The 22,013-nt window shown below is 39.7% G+C and overlaps 3 protein-coding genes across 10 annotated transcripts in view; 2 read left to right on the top strand and 1 right to left on the bottom strand.

The window, feature by feature from the left end:
- LOC309495437 (uncharacterized protein) overlaps positions 1 to 22,013 on the bottom strand; it is a 51,266-nt gene that overhangs the window by 5,656 nt on the left and 23,597 nt on the right. For 3 of the 7 annotated variants that reach the window (XR_014204662.1, XR_014204663.1, XR_014204667.1), the window contains exons 3-5: positions 4,947 to 5,114; positions 4,492 to 4,828; positions 1,424 to 4,192 (exon numbers count right to left, since the gene is read on the bottom strand). Coding sequence is in view for 1 of the 7 variants with exons in the window: in XM_082165227.1 (XP_082021353.1) it covers positions 3,732 to 4,192; positions 4,492 to 4,828; positions 4,947 to 5,114 (966 nt within the window). In the remaining 6 variants the exon portion in view is untranslated. Of the gene's footprint in view, positions 1 to 453; positions 4,193 to 4,491; positions 4,829 to 4,946; positions 5,115 to 22,013 lie in introns of those variants that run through there. The other 4 variants (XR_014204664.1, XR_014204665.1, XR_014204666.1 and 1 more) reach the window with 3 other exon arrangements.
- Positions 13,722 to 15,417, top strand: LOC309494760 (HMG domain-containing protein 3-like; the record flags this gene model as incomplete). The annotated part of the gene is made up of 7 exons (XM_082164170.1): positions 13,722 to 13,926; positions 14,192 to 14,396; positions 14,486 to 14,590; positions 14,730 to 14,923; positions 15,031 to 15,172; positions 15,255 to 15,366; positions 15,408 to 15,417. Exons 1-7 carry the CDS (start codon positions 13,825 to 13,827, stop codon positions 15,415 to 15,417), a joined length of 870 nt encoding a protein of 289 aa, XP_082020296.1. The 5' UTR covers positions 13,722 to 13,824.
- LOC309495442 (uncharacterized protein) lies at positions 15,382 to 21,509 on the top strand. 2 transcript variants are annotated; one of them, XM_082165239.1, is made up of 12 exons: positions 15,382 to 16,007; positions 16,112 to 16,212; positions 17,487 to 17,606; positions 17,693 to 17,740; positions 17,838 to 17,921; positions 18,005 to 18,070; positions 20,183 to 20,240; positions 20,498 to 20,548; positions 20,624 to 20,668; positions 20,928 to 20,992; positions 21,090 to 21,167; positions 21,246 to 21,509. In XM_082165239.1, exons 1-7 carry the CDS (start codon positions 15,437 to 15,439, stop codon positions 20,183 to 20,185), a joined length of 993 nt encoding a protein of 330 aa, XP_082021365.1. In that variant the 5' UTR covers positions 15,382 to 15,436; the 3' UTR covers positions 20,186 to 20,240; positions 20,498 to 20,548; positions 20,624 to 20,668; positions 20,928 to 20,992; positions 21,090 to 21,167; positions 21,246 to 21,509. The 2 variants fall into 2 exon arrangements, with proteins under 2 accessions (XP_082021365.1, XP_082021364.1); XM_082165238.1 differs by lacking the exons at positions 20,183 to 20,240; positions 20,498 to 20,548; positions 20,624 to 20,668; ... (1 more) ...; positions 21,090 to 21,167; positions 21,246 to 21,509 and having other exon boundaries at positions 18,005 to 19,678.

The raw sequence follows: 22,013 nt of genomic DNA, 5'->3' as shown, positions 1-22,013 counted from the left end.
AACAATCACATGCAAACGTAAAAATATAGCCATGCATATTTTTAGGAACACATCTACAAAAATATGCCTGTATTTCAAGTTGATAAAATAATTCAAAATCCACATCAGTTTATTTGTGCCCACGCGCCACACCCTCCCAGGATAACGTTACCTACTTTCAGTTTTAAAAATTCATCATAACCGCGCACGGGCAATCTGCTTGCAGTCGTCGAGATGGATGCTGAGGAGTTGAAGAAAATAATAGCTAGTGGAGATTGTAAAGTTGTCGACAATACGTCATCAAAAATCAAGTCCAGTGTGTGGGAGAAATTTGTTTTGTAATGTTAGTTTTGTGGTAGGCTAATGTTAGCCATGTTCTTCATGTAGCAGCTACCAGCCTTTTGACAGCTTCGGCTGAAGTTGTCCTTGTGTTAATTGTAGTGTGATAACTTCTGTATGACTTGGCAATAAACATTTTTGTAAGTGTGTCTATAATGTGATTGGCTAAACTGATTTTATTTCGGGTGCGGGTCGGGTGTCGGTTCTATTTTAAGCGGGTCGGGTGCGGATTTGAATTAGTGCTGCTGTCAGAAAACGGGTCGGATGCGGTTCACAGCCGAGGAGACCGACGTTCTCGTCAGGGCCGTAAAACACAGAGAAGTGACATTGGGGATGGAGAAACACACCCAAATTAGCTTCGGTTAAACAGGTGTATGATAATTTGGGTAAATGTGTAAACTAGATTTATGCCTATTTTTCAAATCTTCATGGACACCACAATGATTTTTCTTGTGTGGAATATTCTCCTTGTAATAATGTATGGTTTGCAAAAATAGGAACTGATGCGTCTGTGTGTAGATGAGAGAAGTGTATGCGCGTTGTGCACGCTACATTATGGCCAAGCATGCACCCTTAAAATAGCATCTAAACACGCCACTGAATAACGCGCCACTGACTTTGGACTAGGTTTTTCCTGGTCTGTGGCGGAATTGTTTTCTGAAACTGCAAAATAGCACCAGGGAACGTTTGCGCAGGAACATGCCTCCTCTTTTCGCTGAAACGCCCCCGGGAGCGCAAGTTCATTCCCTAATTTACCGACGTGCGTCTGTCGAGGGAAAAGTCTGCTGTGCGTCGGTTGCAAGATAGGGCCCTTAATCATTTAGCAGACACTTTTGTCCAAAGCGACTTACAAAGAGGACTAAAGCAAACGGGTTATCAAGAAGAGGCAAAAACAATCCAAGAAGTGCTCAAAATACAAAGTTCAGGCATAAGGGAGTATTAAAGAAAAAGGAAAGTTTTTTTTATTTATTAAGAGGTTAAGTGCTCAAGGAAGAGATGAGTCTTTTGAATGTTGTCAGGGATTCTGCATCCCGGATGAGGGTGGAGAGAGCATTCCACCATCAAGGAACAGTGAATGAGAATGTTCTGGAGAGTGATTACGTGCCTCTCTGTGATAGTACGACGAGTCGTCACTCATTGACTGATCGTAGGCTTCTGGTAGGAATGTAGAATCGTGAAATTAGGAGGGAGCTGAGCCTGTGGTAGATCTGTAAGCAAACGTCAAAGCCGTGAACTTGATGCGAGTCGCGAGTGGTAGCCTGTGCAGAGAGATGAACAGAGGAGTGGCGTGGGCCCTTTTGGACTCGTTGAAGATAAGACGAGCAGCAGATTTCTGAATCATTTGTAGAGGTTTAGTTTCACATGATGGAAGTCCAGCCAGAAGAGGCTGCAGTAATCAAGCCTAGAAATGACCAGGGGCCTCATTTATAAACGTTGCGTACGCACAAAAGGCGGCGTACGCCGCTCTCTACGCAATAATTGGTGTTTATAAAAAGCAAACTTGACGGGAAAATGTGTGGTTCTCCACGCAAACTCTGACCCAGGCGTATGCACAAAAACGGGTGAAATGAGAAATGGCGACACCGTCGGCAGATGGAAGAAACGTGTGGAAGTGTGTGAAACTGTAGACCATTGTGTAAAAGAAATGGCAATACTGCCTCTCATAAATAACATGAAGACTTCACAAAGCAAGTCTGACAATTAACAGCTGACACGAACACCCGTTTGATCGATCTGCAGTGTAAAACAAACAAAATCAAACGAAGATTACAACAGAAATGCAAATAAACACATATTTGCAAAAAGAAAAGTGAAATATGTTCTGCAATAATATTGGCATGTTATGCAATTCATCCTCATAACACATCTGTAGCTTGTCAGATGCAATCAAATGGATGGTAATAAAATGTCATGATGCCATCACAATGCGTAATGACGCACAATGGCTGATCTTGCGCTCTTGGTTTTCCTCTCTGTGTTTGCCATGATTTCGCAATCGATGAATATCAACTTGTGGGCGTTTCACAGACTATTTATGGGCAACTATGGGCGTGACATGAAGCCACAAAAGCTGCGCTACATTTAGAATTGATTGTGATTTATTAAGGAAAAACTGCGTAGGATGTGCGTGCGCACGGTTTTATAAATCAGAAAATTTCTGTGCGTACGCACGCCCTATGTTTCATCCGTACGCCACTTCTGACGCAAATCCTACGCAAAGTTTTATAAATGAGGCCCCAGGGCCTGGATGAGAAGTTGTGTTGCATGCTCAGTTAGGAAAGGCCTGATCTTCCTGATGTTGTGCAGTGCAAACCTGCATGATCGAGATGTCTTTGTAATGTGATCTGTGAAGGTCTGCTGGTCATCAAATGTTACTCCAAGATTTCTGACCGACCTTGATGGGGTGATTGATGATGAATCTAGCTGGATAGTGAAGTCGTGTTGTAGAGACGGATTGGCAGGGAGGACGAGAAGCTCAGTCTTTGCCAGGTTGAGCTGCAGGTGATGTTCCTTCATCCATGCCGAGATGTCTGCCAGACAGCTTGAGATCAGTGCAGCTACTGTGGGATCATCTGGTTGAAATGAGAGGAAGAGCTGTGTGTCCTCAGCATTGCAATGGTAAGAGAAACCATGTGCCTGTATGTGTCCCATTGATGTGGTGCAGATGAAGAAGAGGAGGGGACCAAGAACTGAACCCTGGGGAACACCTGTGGTCAGTTGATGTGCTCTGGATGCCTCACCTCTCCATGCGACCCTGAAGGACCTACCTGTGAGATAGGACTCAAACCAGTGGAGATAGGACCTGTGGAGGGAAGTTCCTGTGATGCCCAGAGATGATCTAGGAGAATGAGAAGTGAAGTAGGGCTTCTGTGACAGACAGTAAAGTAGTCTCGGTTGAATGCCCTTTCTTGAAGCCAGATTGGTTGACATTCAGCTGGTTGTTCTGAGACAGGAAGATGATACTTGGTTGAAAGCAACTCGTTCAAGTGAATGGTAGGAGAGAGACAGGTCTGTAACTCTCTTCAAGTGACGCGTTTAATGTGGTGGCACAAACACTCTGGGAAAACGCATGAAATAAAAAATTAGTAACATTGTGTGAAAAGAACACCATGGCTCTTTCGTGATGGAATAAAACTTTATTTCCTTTATCCAGATTTACTGATGAAAAAACACTATGATGATTCAGGAGCAGTTTGTTCTTTAGCGTGTTTCTTATGGTGGGTCTGAAAACTACCTAAATAAGCGAATCTCTCGTCGCAGATGGAGCAGCGGTAAGGCTTCTCTCCTGTATGAACTCGCTCATGACGTCCTCAGAATGTATTTTCTGGTGTGACTTTAGAGAACTTGAGTTTGTGAAGGATTTCCCACATTCGCTTACGGCCTCTCGTTGGTGTGAACGCGCACATGCCTCTTCAAATGGTATCCATACATGAATCTTCTATCGCAGTGAGGGCACTTGTACGGAAAGTGTGGATTCCAGTGTGGATTGTCTTGTGACTTGAAAGAACTTGTTTGTTGTGGAAATACTTGTCACACTTGCTGCAGAGGAAAGTCTTTTTGCCAGTGTGTGTCTTCATATGAACTGTCACATTAGATGGAGTGGTGAAAAAATCCTTCCCGCACTGTTTGCAGTGAAACCTCTTCATTCTGTGCTCTTTTGAATGAAGTCTCTTCTCTTCTAAGGTAGGAAAGCTGATTTCGCATATCTTGCATGTCAAGACTTTCTGTTCTGTGTGTTTTCTCTCATGTCTCGCTAAATATCCCCGTGAGCTCAATGTTTTCCCACAGGTGATGCAGGAGAAACTCTTGACCTTCAGCTGCTCTTTTGATGTCGAGGCTGTTTCTTCATCAGTAGATGAACCGCTATTCACATCTGAAAAGAAAAAGGTATTAAAATGTCTAACTTTAAATTAACACAAATAGATTTAATGAATCATGCACTTACTATCATGAAATTCTATAATATCTGTCTATATTTTTTCTATAACTTTGAGAGCTTAAAATTTAAAGATAAATGTGAAATTGTGATGCAGCTCATGATACAGTGTTTTCAACACATCGGTTCACAGTAACTATTGTCTGCACCTGCTGATTTAGGAACACAACCTAATGTTTACACACATTCTGACTATGAATTACTATAACACAAGATCATAAATGGAAGATACATACCTGAAGGAATAAAATCACTGTCATCATTTTGATTATCCTCATCTTCATTTTCTTCATCCTCAACATCATTTAATTCATCATCCTCATTCTGATCTTCATCATCCTCCTCCTGGCTCTGTTGTTGTTCCTCTGCTGTGATTTCTTCTTCTCGTCTCTCTATCAGGTTCCTGCAGTCCCCCATTTTGACAGAGGTTTGATCAGCGGATCCATCATCCTGATCGTCAGTATAACACAGTAAAGTGAGGCTGAGCTCTGAGTCCTGTGTGTCTCTGGATCTCCAGACTGAATCCTGAGCTTCTGTCCCATAAGTCACACACACTGAAACCTTCTCCAGATCCTGACAAACACATCATAGATCAACACAAATAAACAACAACCTGTTGATATTAGCCTCATTACTCGGCAGTTATCTCTAGTGGGTATATTGGTGATTTGTTTGCATATTTTGCTCAAACCTCTCTCTTGGGTTTGTCTCCTCTTTCTCTCAGCTTTGCCTCCAGTGACGCCACCTCTTTCTTCACCTGACAGATTTCAGAGATGAAATACTCAATATCCAGCATGGACAGATCAGTTCCTACTGATTTACAGCAGATCACATCCATCTGCGTTCTCATGGTCAACATCTGAAGACAAACACATCATCATTATTACAAGATGCATTTATCCACATTTATATCAATCTAAGTTGTAATGTGGACTCAAGCATTTTCTGTAAAGCTGCTTTGAAACGATGTGTATTGTGATTGAGAAAAGCGCTATACAAGTAAATGTGAATTGAATTATAATGAACTTACACTGATTTAAACTCAAAAGGAGAACAGAACTACACAGAATAAGAACATGATTGCAATTTCTGAGAATATTAATACACAGGTAGATATTAATTACAGATATAAAATAAACATGTTTAGGCGTGTTTATGTTTAAATTCATTATTGTAAATATACCATTACAACACATATATCTAAATATCTAAGTACCAATATCTAAAACTTAAATTTAGCTGCTGGATTTAAACACAGATTTCAGAAATTTAACATGATAATGTGATACTTGTACTCATTTCTAGGGCGTCATTTAAGTGTCCAGCATTGAAAATTGATTGAAAACCAAAATTAGAAAACTAAACAACGTGTTAACTTTGGTTCTCTTACGAGAGTACTCTCGTGTTGCGTAAGCTAGCTTACGCTACGGGAAAATCCCTTTTCTCGAGAATACTGAAGCCAAAAAATTATCCTTAATTTTTGCATTAGTTTAAAACGCATTGCTGCATAAGCAGACCTAGGCGAGACAGCTCGCGCGCCTATTGGTTGCTCTGCAGCAACTGCTTGAACCTATCGAGAGACCGCCCTTGACGAGGCACCAATGAGGGCGCGGGCGCCTGTGCACGTCACGTCCCGCCACGGTGGCCGTGGCTTAAGGCTTTATAAGCCAGGTCCAGATAGGTTTATTCTTTGATTTTTCAGCTCTTCAGCGAAGTGACCTTCACATCACTGCTCTCCAGAGAAGCCTGCGCCGTCGAACAGCCTCTCAGCGGGACGAGCCTTCTCGGAAGCCGGTCATCTCACCGCTCCAGCCGCCGTTCCTGCTGCGCTATCCGGCGCTTATATATCCTTTCACTGCATTCGCGTGTTACGTTATACGCGCTTCTCTAAAAGAGCGGGCCGTTGTTCCAAATGGCTCTTCTCTAAGTACGAGGAGGGTCCAGCTGCGGCTTGGGCGTTCCCGTAATGACACAAGAATGCCCTTCGGGCGTTCCTGGTAGCGTTTCATCGACCAATCGCGAAGCGTTTCGCAAGGCACACTGGGTATGATGTCATTTCCCCTTCCATATTTGCAATTTTACCTCGTAAGTTTCGCGGGAGAAGAAGTCAAGCGGTCATTCGATGAGAGATTATGTCAGTAAGTAGGCTATTGTTTATTTCTACAACATTGACTGGGACGTATTCTCTTTTATATCAGTGATATAGCTGTCGTGTCTTCTTAATCTTGTATGGTATCCGAATCCGATATTAATAATCGCGGCAAGCATGGTTCGGTAGCCGCTAATGTCATGCTATCTCATTTTAGCCATAGCTAATAGCCAGAAAAAAGCAATGTATAAGAATGTTTGTTGCTAGAAGCTAGAGTTTGTAGCGAAGACTAAGTTAACATAACGTTACATTGTTAAGTTGGATGTTAACGTGTTAGCTAGATGGTAAGAGGCAATAAGTAGCGGCCAAGCTGCTTCGATATGGTGACACAGATAACTTTGGTGGGCGCGTTGCCTCGTTTTGGTGGTAACTTAGTAAATTTGTCTAAAATAGTCTTCTACAGAATTTGGTTTGACGTTGGAAGTTTCACATGTCAGAGATTCAGCTCCGAAACACTTAAATACATCAGTACGATTTGGCATAAGAATGAAAAACAGGTTGTGTTCGAACTGTTTTAAAATATAGACGATAACAGTGTTTGTTTTAATCGCCTTTACTGTATCGCAACCTATACATTTTGTAATGTAAAACAGCAGATAGGGATCGTCTACAAAGTAAAAAACGAAGAGGAAAAATCTCAATCTCACCCGGCTAAACACCATTTATTTTCGATCCCAAAATTCAAATAGTGTGTTATATTGTTAAAATAACTAAATAACTGCTTTGTTTAACTGTCAAAAGTGATGCAAAAACAATGCTGATTCAGATGTGCAAATACATTTGTGTAAAAACTTTTTTTTTCTGAATATTGAGTTGCATGGACCTAAAAGATTTCCACGTAGGTATTTTTCTCATTTGTAATCCAGGATAAAGGCTAATTAATTAAATTCAAACCTGATAATAAATGTATTTAAAAATCATAGTTTTTCATCTCAACTTCAAAGGGTGTGTGTTACTGGATTCTAGAATATATTTTATCTGGATATTGGTTTTAGTAACAGAATATATATATATATATTCAGATGCAAAAGCCTTTAAGTGCCATCATAATTTATTTTCTAGAATTATCATTTTTATCAAGCTTGAATTTAATATTGTTAACGTGTTAGCAAAGAGGCATGATGTAGCGTCCACGCTGATTCTTTATGGTGACAGATAACATTGGTGGGCGCATTGCTTTTTGGGAGAATTTTGGTGGTGGTAGGTAACTTTGTGTAACAGTCTTCTACAGGTACAGGTACTAACTTCATTTTCACGTAGTTAGTTTTTTAACAGAGTTTTAGCTTTCTCACCTGAAGATTCCTTGGATTCAACTCAGCACTAGTAGCTAGTGCTAGGAGGGGGAGAAAAGTAAGTTGAGCTTGGTTAATGTGCTCCATATATCTCTTATCTACAGCTACATCTGTCAATTTTGCCGAGCGGTCACAAGCCCCAGCCCACAAGATGTTTTGAGCAAGGATGCCAATTTCTCCACTGCCCCTTTTGCCCACTTTATAAGGGTGACTACTCAAAAGTGGAAACACATTTACAGTCCCATCTGAAAACAGTGGTACAGCATGGAGGTATGTTTAACCCTCTGAGGTCTGAGGGGTTTTTGGGGTCCTTGAGATGTTCTGACATGCCCTGACATTTGTGCTTTTTTCAGTTGCTTATAAACATATTAATGACAAAAAAAAATTACACACTATTTAGCACAAACAGGGCTACCATAATATGTGAGCAACAAGAATGTACATGTCTGCATTTTTGAGAGAATAATGTTTATGCGTGGTTATTGAAAAAACTAAAAACTAAAGTTTCTGAAATAAGGCCATAAAACACATACTAAATATGTGTCAATAAGACTTTTGTCTAATAGATGTCATTGCCTAGTGTTTTTTCTTCAAAATGATGTGAAAATCATCCTGCCCTTATCATTCACATAACACAATACATTGATTTGAATTTTGCAAAGCACTTTCTGTTTGGAAAGGCAATATGCGGAGTGGGCGTCAACGATCATGCATATTTAGTGGTTCACACCTTAGGAGACAATGGGGCCTGCATACTTAATGACCCTTTCATTCAGGTGAGTCACTGAGCCACAAGAATGCAAGAGCAACAGTTGGAAGCATCTCAATTATTTTTTATTTTTCCACATAGTGTGCTTGCAATTTGGCCTATAATATCCAAGGAAAACATGTCTAGTAATTGTGCAGTTAATTCTCATACTGTATTTTCAGTTTTGGAATATTTATCCTCTCCCCAAATTTGTCACTAATAAAACACAATAAAAATTATTTAAAGAAAAGGCTTATTACCTTATTACCTTTTAATAGTTTGTTTACATCTACCTTGTAAATATATTTTTTTATTAAAAAGGTTACAATTACAACAACAATTCAAGTGTAATCTTTCTTTGTAAAAACTAAAGTATACATTTTATCATACATATTTCAAAGTTAAGGATTTGATTGATTATTTGATTACTTTATTTTTGACAAAACATACTATATTTAACATGAGCAAATATTGGCAAACAAATATTGGCTTATTTGAGTTGGCAGATATTTTACAGTAAAAATGTATAATCTATCCAAAACTAATCAACGAAATTTTGTCTTTCATATGTCTGTAACATAGGTCTTTCGTTTTTATTATAAGAAATAAAAATGTTAATTTGCAGTTTAATACGTTGCTTATACAAATACATTTTATTTCAACATTTCAGTCGATTTTTACTCAGTATAGCAATACAGTTTGCTAAAACCGAAACATTCATTCACAAACAGAAACGCCTGACTGTAACGTTGTTTTTATGAAATATTAGGGCATATAAATGTTAATTTTCAGTTTACTCATCTCAGTATAGCAATACAGTTTGCTAAAACATCATCATTCATTCACACAGAGACGCAATTTAAATTTAAACTGTCTTTTTGCGAGCTGTGATAAACAGCGCGCATCTCTGCGGCTGCCGTTCATTCATTCACAGAAACGCGATTAACTTGAGAAGGAAAAAAAACTTACTACATATTCGGATCCTCTCTCCTGCAATACCCGCACTCTGAGGTAGATTTTCCGTTATTATTATTCCTCACAGCGCTGCCAGATGGTGTAAACACGTAGCCTACAATGATATGATTAAACTTGTGTTTTCTCGAGCTGATATGGGGGGCGTTCACAGGTTTGCCTCAGTAATTTGCGTTTGAATAGCGCGCGCTCTCCGTGGGCGGAGTCACATTACCTTTGAATGAGCTCTAATGAGCTCGACTGGAATCGCTCTCTTTTAACACAGATTTCACAAGATGAGAATATTTTTTTTTTATATAAATTACCTCATTTTAAAGAAGAGAATTCAAGCTTCATGCCTGTGTGACTGTACGCCTGTTTGACTCAGTATTCGTTGAGTTATTGTTCATTTTCGGACGCGTTTCAGAATGGTCTTCACTGACAGAGAGAAGGCAGAACTCGCATCACGTTTATTTTTCTTTATTTGGCAAAAAGCACAACACTTTGTTTTTATTGTGAGTATACACAAAAATAATACACATTTAACATAATCGATTGATGTATGAAACTTGCTTGTAATATCAAAGTCAACAGAGCAAAATTAATTTCTTTTGAACTGAACTGAAAAAAATCCAGCAAAACGCGTGGGCGCGTTTGTCGACCTCAGAGGGTTAAGGATTCTTTGGCTGATTCATTGGTTTAGATTAATAACCTTTGTGTTGATATGAATAAGTTGAGGACACTAGCCGTGGTCAAGAAGGCACTTGTGTTTGGACCAGTTATTAAAGCCTGCTTTGTTTTTTACCTTCCTTTCAGAGGTTGTGATGTATACCTGCAAATGGGGCTGCAGAAAGGAGTCCCACTACCACTGCTGTGCTTGTATTCTAATGTTTCAAAGAAAAAAACAACTGCTTCGACACCTCAGCACATGCCACCGTCAGCCAGCAGAAGGTCAACCCCACCCTCAGCCGGCAGAAGGCCAACCCCACCGCCAGCCGGCAGAAGGCCAACCCCACCGCCAGCCGGCAGAAGGCCAACCCCACCCTCAGCCGGCAGAAGGTCAACCCCACCCTCAGCCGGCAGAAGGCCAACCCCACCGCCAGCCGGCAGAAGGCCAACCCCACCGCCAGCCGGCAGAAGGCCAACCCCACCGCCAGCCGGCAGAAGGCCAACCCCACCGCCAGCCGGCAGAAGGCCAACCCCACCGCCAGCCGGCAGAAGGCCAACCCCACCGCCAGCCGGCAGAAGGCCAACCCCACCCTCAGCCGGCAGAAGGCCAACCCCACCCTCAGCCAGCAGAAGGCCCACTGCACTCTTTTTCACCTCAAGCCTTAGAAGGCCCACTAAACCCTATGGAGGCCATGGTAGAAGCCCAGCTACACCCTGTGGAGGCTATGGTAGAGCTTCATCAACCAAAAAAAACTGTTGGCTTACGTTCGAGGGTCAGAAAGGTTAAGTGCACAAAGTGTGAATTAGTGCTAAATAAAAAAAATGTAAAGCAGCATATGAGACGACGCCACTCAACTGTCAAGGAGGACATTACAGCCGACCATCATCTGGCATGTCAGCCAATAGAGATTGAAAGGGGAATATTTGCTGTTGTAAAGTCCTTCAGCAGCAATAGCGCACCCATCCATGTACAGAAGCGGACATCGGGGCCAAGCCATCAAATTCGTTGTGAGCAGGATGCCTGTGTGCGCAACACTGAGGTGATGCATAGGAGTGGGTTTATATCCTTTGATTGTGCCCATCTGCAGTCCCTGCAATACTGCCCACCACCCCTCAGCCCTCAGATTGAACTAAGGGAGGATGTTCTGAGGGACATTGTCAGTAGCAGGTGGTTCAGCGAGGAGCGGAAGAGGGCATGTCTTCTGAAAAAAACGGCGGCAAACGCTGAAGGGATCCCCTTCAGTGTTGATGTTGTGGTGGGAAGCTCTTCCTCAAGAAGATATGTTTCCATTTATGAGGCAAATCTGTCTTATTATAACAAGTTTGGCAGAGTGATGGTCATGTTTGACACAGCAAATAACACGTGGCATTGCCATTGTGTTAAAGCCAAACAGGCCTGTGTCCACAAGGCCATTGCAAAATGGCACTTTTTCCAGACAAGAAAGGAGCTCTTCACGGGAGATGAGAGCGAGGATACTCAAGATAGTCAGGGCTCTGAAGACAAGGTGGAAACTGTCACCTCAAGTGATTTTCAGTATCCCCCTCGAGGTCAGGATTTGGGGAGAATTGTTAGGTACATTCACAACAAGAAAAGGCTTCCTGCAGACTTGCCAGCAAAGGTGTATGGGTTGACAAGTGAGACAGAAGTGCCTAAACATCTGATGCCCAAAGAGTGTGTTTGTCCTGAGTGTCCTGGTGATCTTCCCGTTGGTGAACCCCTGATCATCAGCAAATCAGCAAAAATCATTACTGTCAAGGGAATCATCGAGGGTCTGTATCATGTTTAACCCTGTAAGACCCAGATATAGAAAGAAATGAGCAAAAACATTTTTGACCTCCCAGATATTGTTTTAGGAGGCCTCTGATGTAGAAATGAAAGAGTTTTCAGATTTTTTACGTTTTAGTAAGTTTTTAGGAAAATGTTGTACATTTGCAACATTGGGCATTGTTGGGAGCAGAACTTCTGTGTTTGTACTCACTTTGTCTGAACAGATATACAGAACATTTAAGCATTCATTTGCAGGGTTGATTGCTTACTTAGCCCCATAACAGTATATATCATGAGTAATAACCACACAACAATCATAGTTTTATGAATAAGCATTTATTAATAAAAAATATTGGAAAAAAATATTTACGGTATTGGGACTGATAAAATCCTTTTTCAGCCAGCGAAACCTGTCCCGGGGCACAGTGTGTTTAATTGGTTGGGGCTTGATTTCCACATCATCATTGGCTGGGCAGTCAATGGGTTTGTGTTTTCTTGGTCCATTTCACCTGCATCTTCATTCTCTGAGTCACTTGCATCAGTGTCGTCTGAGTCCATTTCAAAATCGCTCTCTCCATTTTGGACTGAAGCAATCACATCCTGCACACTGAATAAAAGACCTTTCTGTGCTGGTGGCATTCTGAAATGGAAAAAGTAAAAAATAATGAAGTTAAATATGTGAATAATACATATGGGTCTTACATTGTAGTAGATAAACTGAAAGAATAGACAGGGTGGTAGACCATGTGGGTAGAAATCTAAGTAGTCTCATTAGCATGCCCATAAGTATTATAATTTCAATGAAGTGATAATCAACATTTCACTACATTCAAACAATACTGTCTATTGGAGCCTATTATGCTCTCTACTTATCATACTAAAGGAACACATGCATCCCCCCAGGAAGAGTGGTAATCACTCTTTTATATAATTATAATTTCAATGAAGTGATAATCAACATTTCACTACATTCAAACAATACTGTCTATTGCAGCCTATTATGCTCTCTACTTATCATACTAAAAGAACACATGCATCCCCCCAGAGCACTTACAGGTTCACATTCAAGACCATTTGCACCTGTCCCCGGACAATGCAACAGGCATCCCAAGAATACCAGAACATTCAGAATCTGTTTTTCTATCTCCTAATGCTACTAACTGCTGCTTGGGCTACACTGAGAAAAAATGGCTCAGGATCATTTAGAAGTAAAAAAACAAACAAAAAAACTACAAAGATACAGGGAGTTTCAAATACTGCTATAGATGCTGAAGTTTCAAATATCCCATACAATTTATTCATGTGTTTAATAATGGTCTAAGCTAAACTAAGTAAAAAATTAACAGAAAAACACATTTAGAGCTTAGTTACAATGAATCATGTAACACTACATTTCTACTACATTTTTTTTTTCCAATTTGTGATCATTTGAAAAGTGCAGTGTCCTTATGTAATGTGTAAGGTGCACAGGCTATTTTGACTACCACTCTGGACCAACGTTGTAGAATTACAACATAGACATAACAAGCTCTAAATCAAATTTGATGAAAGTTTTCCAAAATAACTAAATATGTACATGTTCTAGACATTGTAATAAACACCCAAAAAAATATTTAAGCAATTTTACTTACTTTAATCCTGACAAATCCAGTCATGCAAAAAAAGGAGATGAGCTCAGCGGGAAGTTTGCAGGTAGAGTGAGTTCATAGCCAGATCACCGGACCTATAAACACTTCTTCTATCCAATAGCATTGTGAGGACAAACAATAGGACCCAATGACTATGTAAATGTGGTGAAAAAATAAAAATATATAACAGATTGTTTTTAAGGATGGTTAAATGTAACATTGTAATTTTACAACAAGGGGTGTTACAGGGTTAAACTAAAATTGACAGTTATTCTTCCTTTTCCAAGTTGTATATACCACTAAATGCTCCAATGATCTCATTTCAGGTGTGACAACTTATGGGAAAAAATGCAGTAGATGTGGAATGATGGTGCGATACCAGGAATGGGAGGATGGCTTACATAACTTTAATGACAAAGTCATTCTAACCCTCCATTTTTGCCTGTATCTTCGGAACTGCCTCCAGGTCAAATGTTCAAAAATTCAATACGTGTGATTTTTGTGATTTATGAATATGATGTGACCATACTGCATGTTAAATGCGTAAATCTCATATTCCATATCTTTATGCAAAGTAGGCCATTAATTAAGTAATTAGAACTAAGGTGCAGGATGAGGCTTCTTAGCTGACAGTCATGACATTAGGCCATTAAATACATAATTGGAACTTTCCCAGTAGCACACTTTTATGGAATTACATTTTCTAATTTATTATTGATGTTTTATTCCAGACTCACACAGCTCTGGGTCGAGCCATCGAGACATGGGAGCTGACGTCGGGACAGCAGTACCCAAACAAAAATAGCCTAATACATGGATACCTACATTTTGAAGCATTGACAGACCATGATTATAACTTCTCCTGTGTCCGCTGTGGACATCACCCTCCTGTGGTGGTCATGGATCTCCACAAGAGCTGTGTCTTCAGCTTGGCAGGTACAATACAGGTTTTTATTTGTATGGTGAACCCCTCCACCCCTCCAGGTGGTCTAACTACAGTATATTGATATTTCTTTTTATTTTAGTCAGTGAACTAGAGGATCCACCAGATGGATTTGATGGGGAGGTGGATATTGATGAGTTCTGGGACTCTCTATGTTTAGAGAGGATTGCACGTGGTTTTGTTCCAAGTAAGTGACTTTTTAAATATAATGTTTCCCAGAGATATATAATTCCTTTGTTACCTTTTTTCCCCCCTGTCTTTCTCACTCCACTTTAAGAATTACAAAGTTAATTTCGAGCCATCAATGCAGACTATTTTTCTTTCAGGTGATAAACAAAATCCTTTTGCCGTTAAACCTACGTACCACCACTGGGCCCCGTGGATTGGACCTTACACCCGCAAATCCAACAAGGTGCTCAATACAGAGCATGAAAAGGTCCACACAACAAGGCACCCAAAAGAACAGACAGAGACTGACGTAACAGAGGACAGGCTATTGGATGAAGTATCCAATTTGAAGGTAAACAGGTCTATGTGTTTTTTTTGTTGTTGTTTATTCTATATAATCAATATAGCTAGTATAAATGTGTTTACAGTGTACACCTTTATTTTGGTAATCTATTACAGGTCCATGCCATCCGAAAGCTCTGCAGGGAGTGCGGAATTGATTCCCAAGGTTCCAAAATGGAATTAGTTCTAAGGCTGAGAGAAGAAATGAAAACCCGAAGCAAATTTGATAAAATTTTTCAAAAGGTTTGGGGAGCATCTGGTAAGTAAAAAAAATGTCCCATTTCTCATTGGGCTACTGCTGGTAATTTAGTTTGACTTCCTTGAACACTTGTTCTCCTCAGGTGGCTGGGCTGTTGTTATGTGCCCCTGTGGGCAGGTTGTCTCGCTGAAATTTAACATTAGGGCAGAAAGTCCAAGGGACTTCACTGATTTATTGTTATCTTGGAAACACACGCCCAACATATGCATATATGATTTTGCAAGAGGTCTGGCAGTGCATGCTAACCTTAGAGAGCCCGAGACGATGCCTTTCAGCCCTCATGAGGGTAGGCTGTTGGACCCCAGCCACGAAAACTTGCAGTACGCATCCAATGGTGGTATGGTCAATTTACCATGGCTTAACACTAAGAAAACTGTGCCGGACCCGGGTGGCCATCCATTGACTGGGTCAGCAGACCACTATTGTCTCTACGACAGATTCCATGAGGGAAACACTAAAGACCCGAAAGATATCCTCCGGAGGATAAAGATGGTGCCTGAACTGGCAGGGAGAATTAACAGCCAGGTTGCAGAACAACTCTTCTCAACCATGAAAAAAAACAATTATTACATGAACATGCTCTCGCCATCTGCTCATGTTTTCATGATGCGTAATGTTATTCACAATTACAATCAGCGGAAGAACAAGAAGATCAAGGAGGAATTAAAGAAGCTTGTGACTCCTGAAATTCAGCTGTGTCTCAATGAGCATGGTCAGGCAGAATTCTGTGCCTCTCAGCCAACAGGACTTAGCCCAGACCCAGTTGTTGCCGCCTCCTCTCAGCCAGCAGAAACGGGGTTCAGCTCAGACCCAGATCTTTCACCACCCTCTAAACGTAAGGAAATCTTCTATATTTTATGCATTGTATTAGTGATTGTGTATATTTATTCAATAACACATTTCCTCTCATTTTTGTCTCATCTTTTTATTTTGAATTAGGTTCAAGGTTACAGTCGCTCTCCTCAGCTGTTGACCGTACTAATCCCAACTTTACAGTTGCTGATTGGAAACAAGAACCAAACGCAAGACTCTGTGAATTAGTAAGTTTGAGATTAGTTTTTGTGAATTAGACATTTTAAATATACATGCATTTAGGGCTGGGCGATATGGCCAAAAAAAATATCACAATATTTTTTTTTATATCAGTCGATATCGATAATTATCGATAAATGTCAAATCTTTATTTATTTCAAGTTTAAAGACAGATTTTTACTCCTAAGTGAAAGCTGTAGAAACCAGAGCGTTGGGTTTTTAAACTACTCTTTATTGTCAGAACATATGACAAACACAAATCCGAGGTAGAACATTCAAACATTTGTCATTTTTCCTTAACAAAATAAATATCTTTATTTCAGTAGTATTAGCTTGAGTTAGGATGCAGATTTAACTAGGCTATATACAATTTATGTTCATTAACAAAAACAGTAACATCTGTTAAAAAAAAGTAACAACATTATTTTTATTTGGTAAAATGTAATATTCTTTAGTTTTATTTAAATTAACCATTGGTCATCCAGCGTCATGCATTTAGATCATGATAACCACAGATAAAATGTAAGTTTATGGTTTCTATGGCATTTATGAAACCCAGTAGCCTAAATACATTATTAAAAACTGTAATTATATTCCATTAGTCCTTTAATACATTGTCTACATTAATAATATTATACAATTCAATAACTTTTATATATATATATATATATATATATATATATATATATATATATATATATATGTGATTCTATTATATATTGAATTATATATATATTATTATATATTGAATGCAGTGATAAGTTATATATATATATATATATATATATATATATCCCACGCACATTTCATGGTGGAGTTAATATTACTAGGCTAACGTTACAGTAACGTTAAATCCGTGGTAAATGATGGGAATGTGCAGACGGAGAAGCTTCTGACTATCGTTGCGCACAGTGTTTCTCCTGTTTGTTAGCGCTGTTTCATCTGCCTTTAAACTGGTTTAAATCACTGAGACATTTGTGTTCTTCGCTGAATTCAAGCGCTTCTCACTGGATCGTGACTGAGACCGATCAGAGTAAACGCGTCTGCTCTAGTGAACTCGCGCTGCGCTGCCGTTTGGACTTTGAGCCGAGCGGATAAACGGTCCGTGTGGCGCGCGCGGTTCAAATGAGATTCGTTCCGCTTTTGGCGCAAAAACATTATCGAACATTTATCGAACTCTTGATATCGTTTTATCGAGAAAAATTATATCGCGATAATTATCGTTATCGTTTTATCGCCCAGCCCTACATGCATTCATAATGTTCTGTATATTTCCCGATAGCTGGACTATGTACTGGATAGTAAGGGTGACCCTAAGGAGGAAATTGTTCAAGCCAACAACTCGATCCTCACAAGGTCTGACTTTTGGACTCTGGGCCTAGAACGAGATGTTGAAGCAACGGTAAATCTGATCCAAGTGTTTAACTGTATTTCCTATGGTGTGAGATTTATTAATTGTCTTACTAATTAATCATTGTTTTTTTTTAGATTGCAAATTGTTGTTTCAACATTATCGTCAAGACTGCAATTGCACATGTAAGTTACATTTAACATAATCTGTGCATTCAAGTTTCCTGACTGTATACTTTTGTTGCCTACACAAAGTGTGTTATGCGTCTGTTTTTAAATAAAGGGCATTGCAACCGCGACTGTGGATGCCTATGTGGTGGTCACCTGGCTTCCTCCATATGAGGCTTCTCCCATTGCTAAAATGATTGTGAGTAGTAATGTAACAGAACTTGTACCTCAGCTTTAACCTCATGGTCAAGTTCCTCTTTGAACTCTTTTTATTTTCCTCAGTGTGACTTTGCATCCAAAGACGTGGTGCTTCTCCCTGCCTGGCAGCCTGGGCACTGGACATTGTGTGTGAGTAAACCCACTTTGAAGTGGCTTTTTTATCTGAAATACTGTGCTGTTATTATTGAATCATCATTCATGCTTTGTTGGTACATTTCATGCAGTACATAATAGGGCTGCACGATATTGGAAAAAAATTACATTGCAATATTTTTTCCCCAACGATATATATTGCGATATTGAGAGCCATAACTCCAGGCTAAAGACAATAATTACCATTCCATGATATTAATAATTTCACTAATAAGCAAGCTTCATTACAAGTGACAAAAAGGTCACTTAATTTTTTATTCCAAAATTAGAACATTTCTGTAAACACTAAAGCAGAACACATTTTTAAATAAAACAGCAGCTTTACACCAACCCCCTGATTGGTTTACAACAATATAACTTAAAATAAATATATTTTTTATAAATTTTGGTTCACAATCTTTTAAGTCAACTTTTCTTAGCCAAAGTGCCGAAGTAAAACAGTGTTGGTGTTGGTCTTCGTAATCATATGAAATAAACAAAATGATATAAAACTTTAATATATTTTGTATTAAATCTTCTAAACAGATTAGAGAACATGTTTCTGTAAACAGAAAAGCCGAACACATTTAAACAGCAGCTTTTTAAACCTCTGTCAGCGTCGCCGCTCCCACCATGCGCATCAAGAGCTGAGGGAGCACCAAAAAAATAGCCTAATGAAAAATCAATAATTCTAATGCCGATATTATTATAGATACAGACATCCCAAGTTCCGGGAGTCTCCCGCATATTGATAGCGGCTCACTGATGCCCGCGAATTAGTTAAAATTTCCGGAATCTAGAGCGAGCGTGCCCGCGAGACAGAGACTGTGCTCCAAACCGCGCAGCGCGTGCACGGCAGAGAGGGAGAGCGAGCAAGAGACCCGGGCGTTTATTTATTGTCTATGAAGAGACCGCGCGCGTGCCTCATGAAGCGCGTAATATCTCCCGCTGGTGCTACTGTGCTACTACCCTTCACATCGCATGTTCCGGCGATGTGACTATCGCTCACTCGCACATCGCGATGTTAAAATCGAATATCGTTCAGCCCTAGTACATAACATTTTTGATATGCATAACGATTTCAGGTCTAAGAATCTAACCCGACCTTTTCTGGATCAATTCCAACTTCTCTATGCCCCCTATTTTGGATTGTGTGTTGAAGACTCTTACCATACACTCCCACCTCCCAATGAAATTAACGTTTTTGGCCATGCTGAACATAAATTTGAATGATATTTTGTTTCAGCCTCAAAGAATGGATGAATGAGAGCAATCACTTGTAAAGCACTTTGTATAAAATTATATTCATTTAATTTATATATATATATATATATATATATATATATATATATATATATATATATATACACACATATACATATACGGTACATACATATATGCACTATTTACTATAACTGTAATTTTGTTTGAAGTAAGATTTGGGTCTTTAACCAACCCTTATCTTGCCATTCCATGAAATAAAACTCTTAACAGGTTCTCAAACCAAGACAGAGGATTATGCAGTATTTTGATTCAAGACACCCTAGTGGCTTTGGAGATGGCCGCTACCTAGAAATCTTCAGGTTTTTCATAGAAAGCTGAATACTGGTTCCCTATGTTCATATCTAACTCTGGGTCTTGCAGCAGTAACTACATTTTTCTATTCAAAGCAATTTCCATGTTTACACCCCAAAGTAGTTATTCATTGGTTCACTAGAAACCTCATCTGCATCTTGACTTTAATTGTTTTTTATTTAGACCACCCAAATACTGCTTTGAGAACCCAAAAACTTAGATATGATCATGTTTTATGTTTTTTTGGAAGTATGGTAGTTCTGTTTTGGACTATACTTCCTTTTTGTTTAGTTCTCCATTTATGGTTTTGGTTCATATGTTCCATACGTTCTAAGTCCCTACTAGGAATTGCTGCTACTCCCAGGTCACTTTTTAGCATGGGAAGGTGTAGTTCAACCCCATTTTTAAACCATGCTCTTAGGGCTCAAGGTGGGTATGTGTAGTCATGGTAGAGATTCAGCAATTCCTAAAGGGGTTCAATGTTAAATTTGAAAGGCATGAATTGCAATTAACACGTCTTTCAAACCTTTTCAGTAACCTGGCACATGCGGTGTCCAATGGACCATGGAAGTCATTTTACTTGGCTGATGAGGTAAAACGTGTGGCTGTAGCACGATTCATTGCATTTAGTGGAGTACCGCACATAGGCAGGTCTCTTGATTTTTATTTATTTATTATGATTTGATAAAGTGACGCTGATGGACCCTAGTTGCTGCTAAATGCAAGTTCAAAGCACATTGTGTTGCACTTTTTGTATGATTTAAGGCTACAAAATGAGTGTGGATATCAGTAGGCATCATATAATAAGAATCATTGATAATAAATCACACACCCCTTTTACCACCACAGGGCGCATCTCCCCAGCATCAGAGCAACAGCTGTGGTGTGTTTATGCTGATGGTGAGATGCAATAATTTACTAGTTACTAAATTACTAGTTTGCAGAACAACTAACACGTTTGTATGTTTATTTCAGTATGCAATGTATTCTACCCTCCAAAAGCCATATGATTTCAGTGAGGTGAGTTCGTTCAAATCTCAATCAGATTTGTAGTGTGAAATATAAGGCTTTTAATCATTTTGTCCTATCTGGAGGCTACAGTTAACATGCACCAATAGACCTTACACTTAACCTTGTCTGCAGGTACTGTACTTGCTGAAGGAGATGGCAACATCTGTAAAAATTTACACTGCCATAGTTCCCATCAATGAGTAAACGGTACTGTAACATGGATTTGTATCAGGCTATGAAGACATTTAAAGCATAACTTTATTTTCAGGTGGACATGCCCTCTATCAGGAGGTGGTGGTGTGGGCAGCTGCTGGAGACCTTTACGTTAGAAAGGTGTTACATGCTGCGTCCATATTTTGCTATTTAATTATATTTGGTGTTCATGAAGATGGAAGCCAATATACTGATATCTCTCTCTCTCTCGCTCTAGCCCTGCAGGACTAGCTGGCACACCCATCTCACCCTCTCCCCATCTCAGCCACACCTTACAATCTCCAAGCAGTGAAAGGTATTATATACTGTGTTCATATATTGCTATTTACTTATATTGGTAGCCAATATACTGATCTCTCTTTTCTTTCTCTAGCCCTGCAGGACTAGCTGACACACCCATCTCACCTTCTCCATCTCCCCATCTCAGCCACACCTTCCAATCTCGAAGCTGTCCATCAGGCACACCCATTACAACAGAGGACAGTCCATTCTTACCACCTGTAGTCCTTCAGTGTATTATTGAAGAGACACTGAGTATGGACATGGCTATGCTTGGCGTGTTCAACAGAGTTTCGAAAACTTTCCAGGAACTCGCAAAGCCATTCCACCCCTCTGTTTATATTAATGATAGTTTGGCAAGGGACCTCAAACTTAAAAAAGACAGTCTGATGCATATAACTGTTAGACAAATTTATAAGACTGCAGGCCGTGGCAGTGGCCTTGCACTACGCCTCAAAGGCTTTTCCAAAAGAAGGAATTGGCCGAGCGCACGCCTGGGGCTGAGGCACATGGCTTATGGCAGGTATCTGATTGAAGATGTCTGCCTACCATAGTGTTGTTCTCTGAGTCTGTGTGGTTAGAACAACGTCAACTCTTTTATTTGTGACATGTTTTATTTTGTCATCCCTTTCATTTTTGCATGCCAATAAATCTGTTTGTTTTATACTGTATGTACTACAATGTTCAAAAGTAAATTGTTCAAGAGAAATTACTGTATTTTGTGTCTTTATTGAAAACATCAAAAGTGCCTGTGGGAAGAGTAAGTGAATCCTTGGAGTCAAATATCCTACTGTTTGAGCCTTCATTAAGTGCATCTGGTAACTGGACTGCAACAGCAGTCCCAAGTGTTAATTTAATCTAT

The sequence above is a fragment of the Leuciscus leuciscus genome, assembly GCF_965113295.1.
Source record: "Leuciscus leuciscus genome assembly, chromosome: 3".
Taxonomy (NCBI): domain Eukaryota; kingdom Metazoa; phylum Chordata; class Actinopteri; order Cypriniformes; family Leuciscidae; genus Leuciscus; species Leuciscus leuciscus.
This window is presented reverse-complemented; position numbering and strand designations above follow the sequence as displayed.

Excerpts from the sequence above, each read along its gene's own strand:
- LOC309495442 (XM_082165238.1), top strand. The coding sequence starts at position 15,437 with ATGCCTTTCAGCCCTCATGAGGGTAGGCTGTTGGACCCCAGCCACGAA. Across the intron at positions 16,213-17,486 it reads ACGCAAGACTCTGTGAATTA|CTGGACTATGTACTGGATAG; the intron begins GTAAGTTTGAGA and ends ATTTCCCGATAG. Across the intron at positions 17,741-17,837 it reads TCAAGACTGCAATTGCACAT|GGCATTGCAACCGCGACTGT; the intron begins GTAAGTTACATT and ends TTTTAAATAAAG.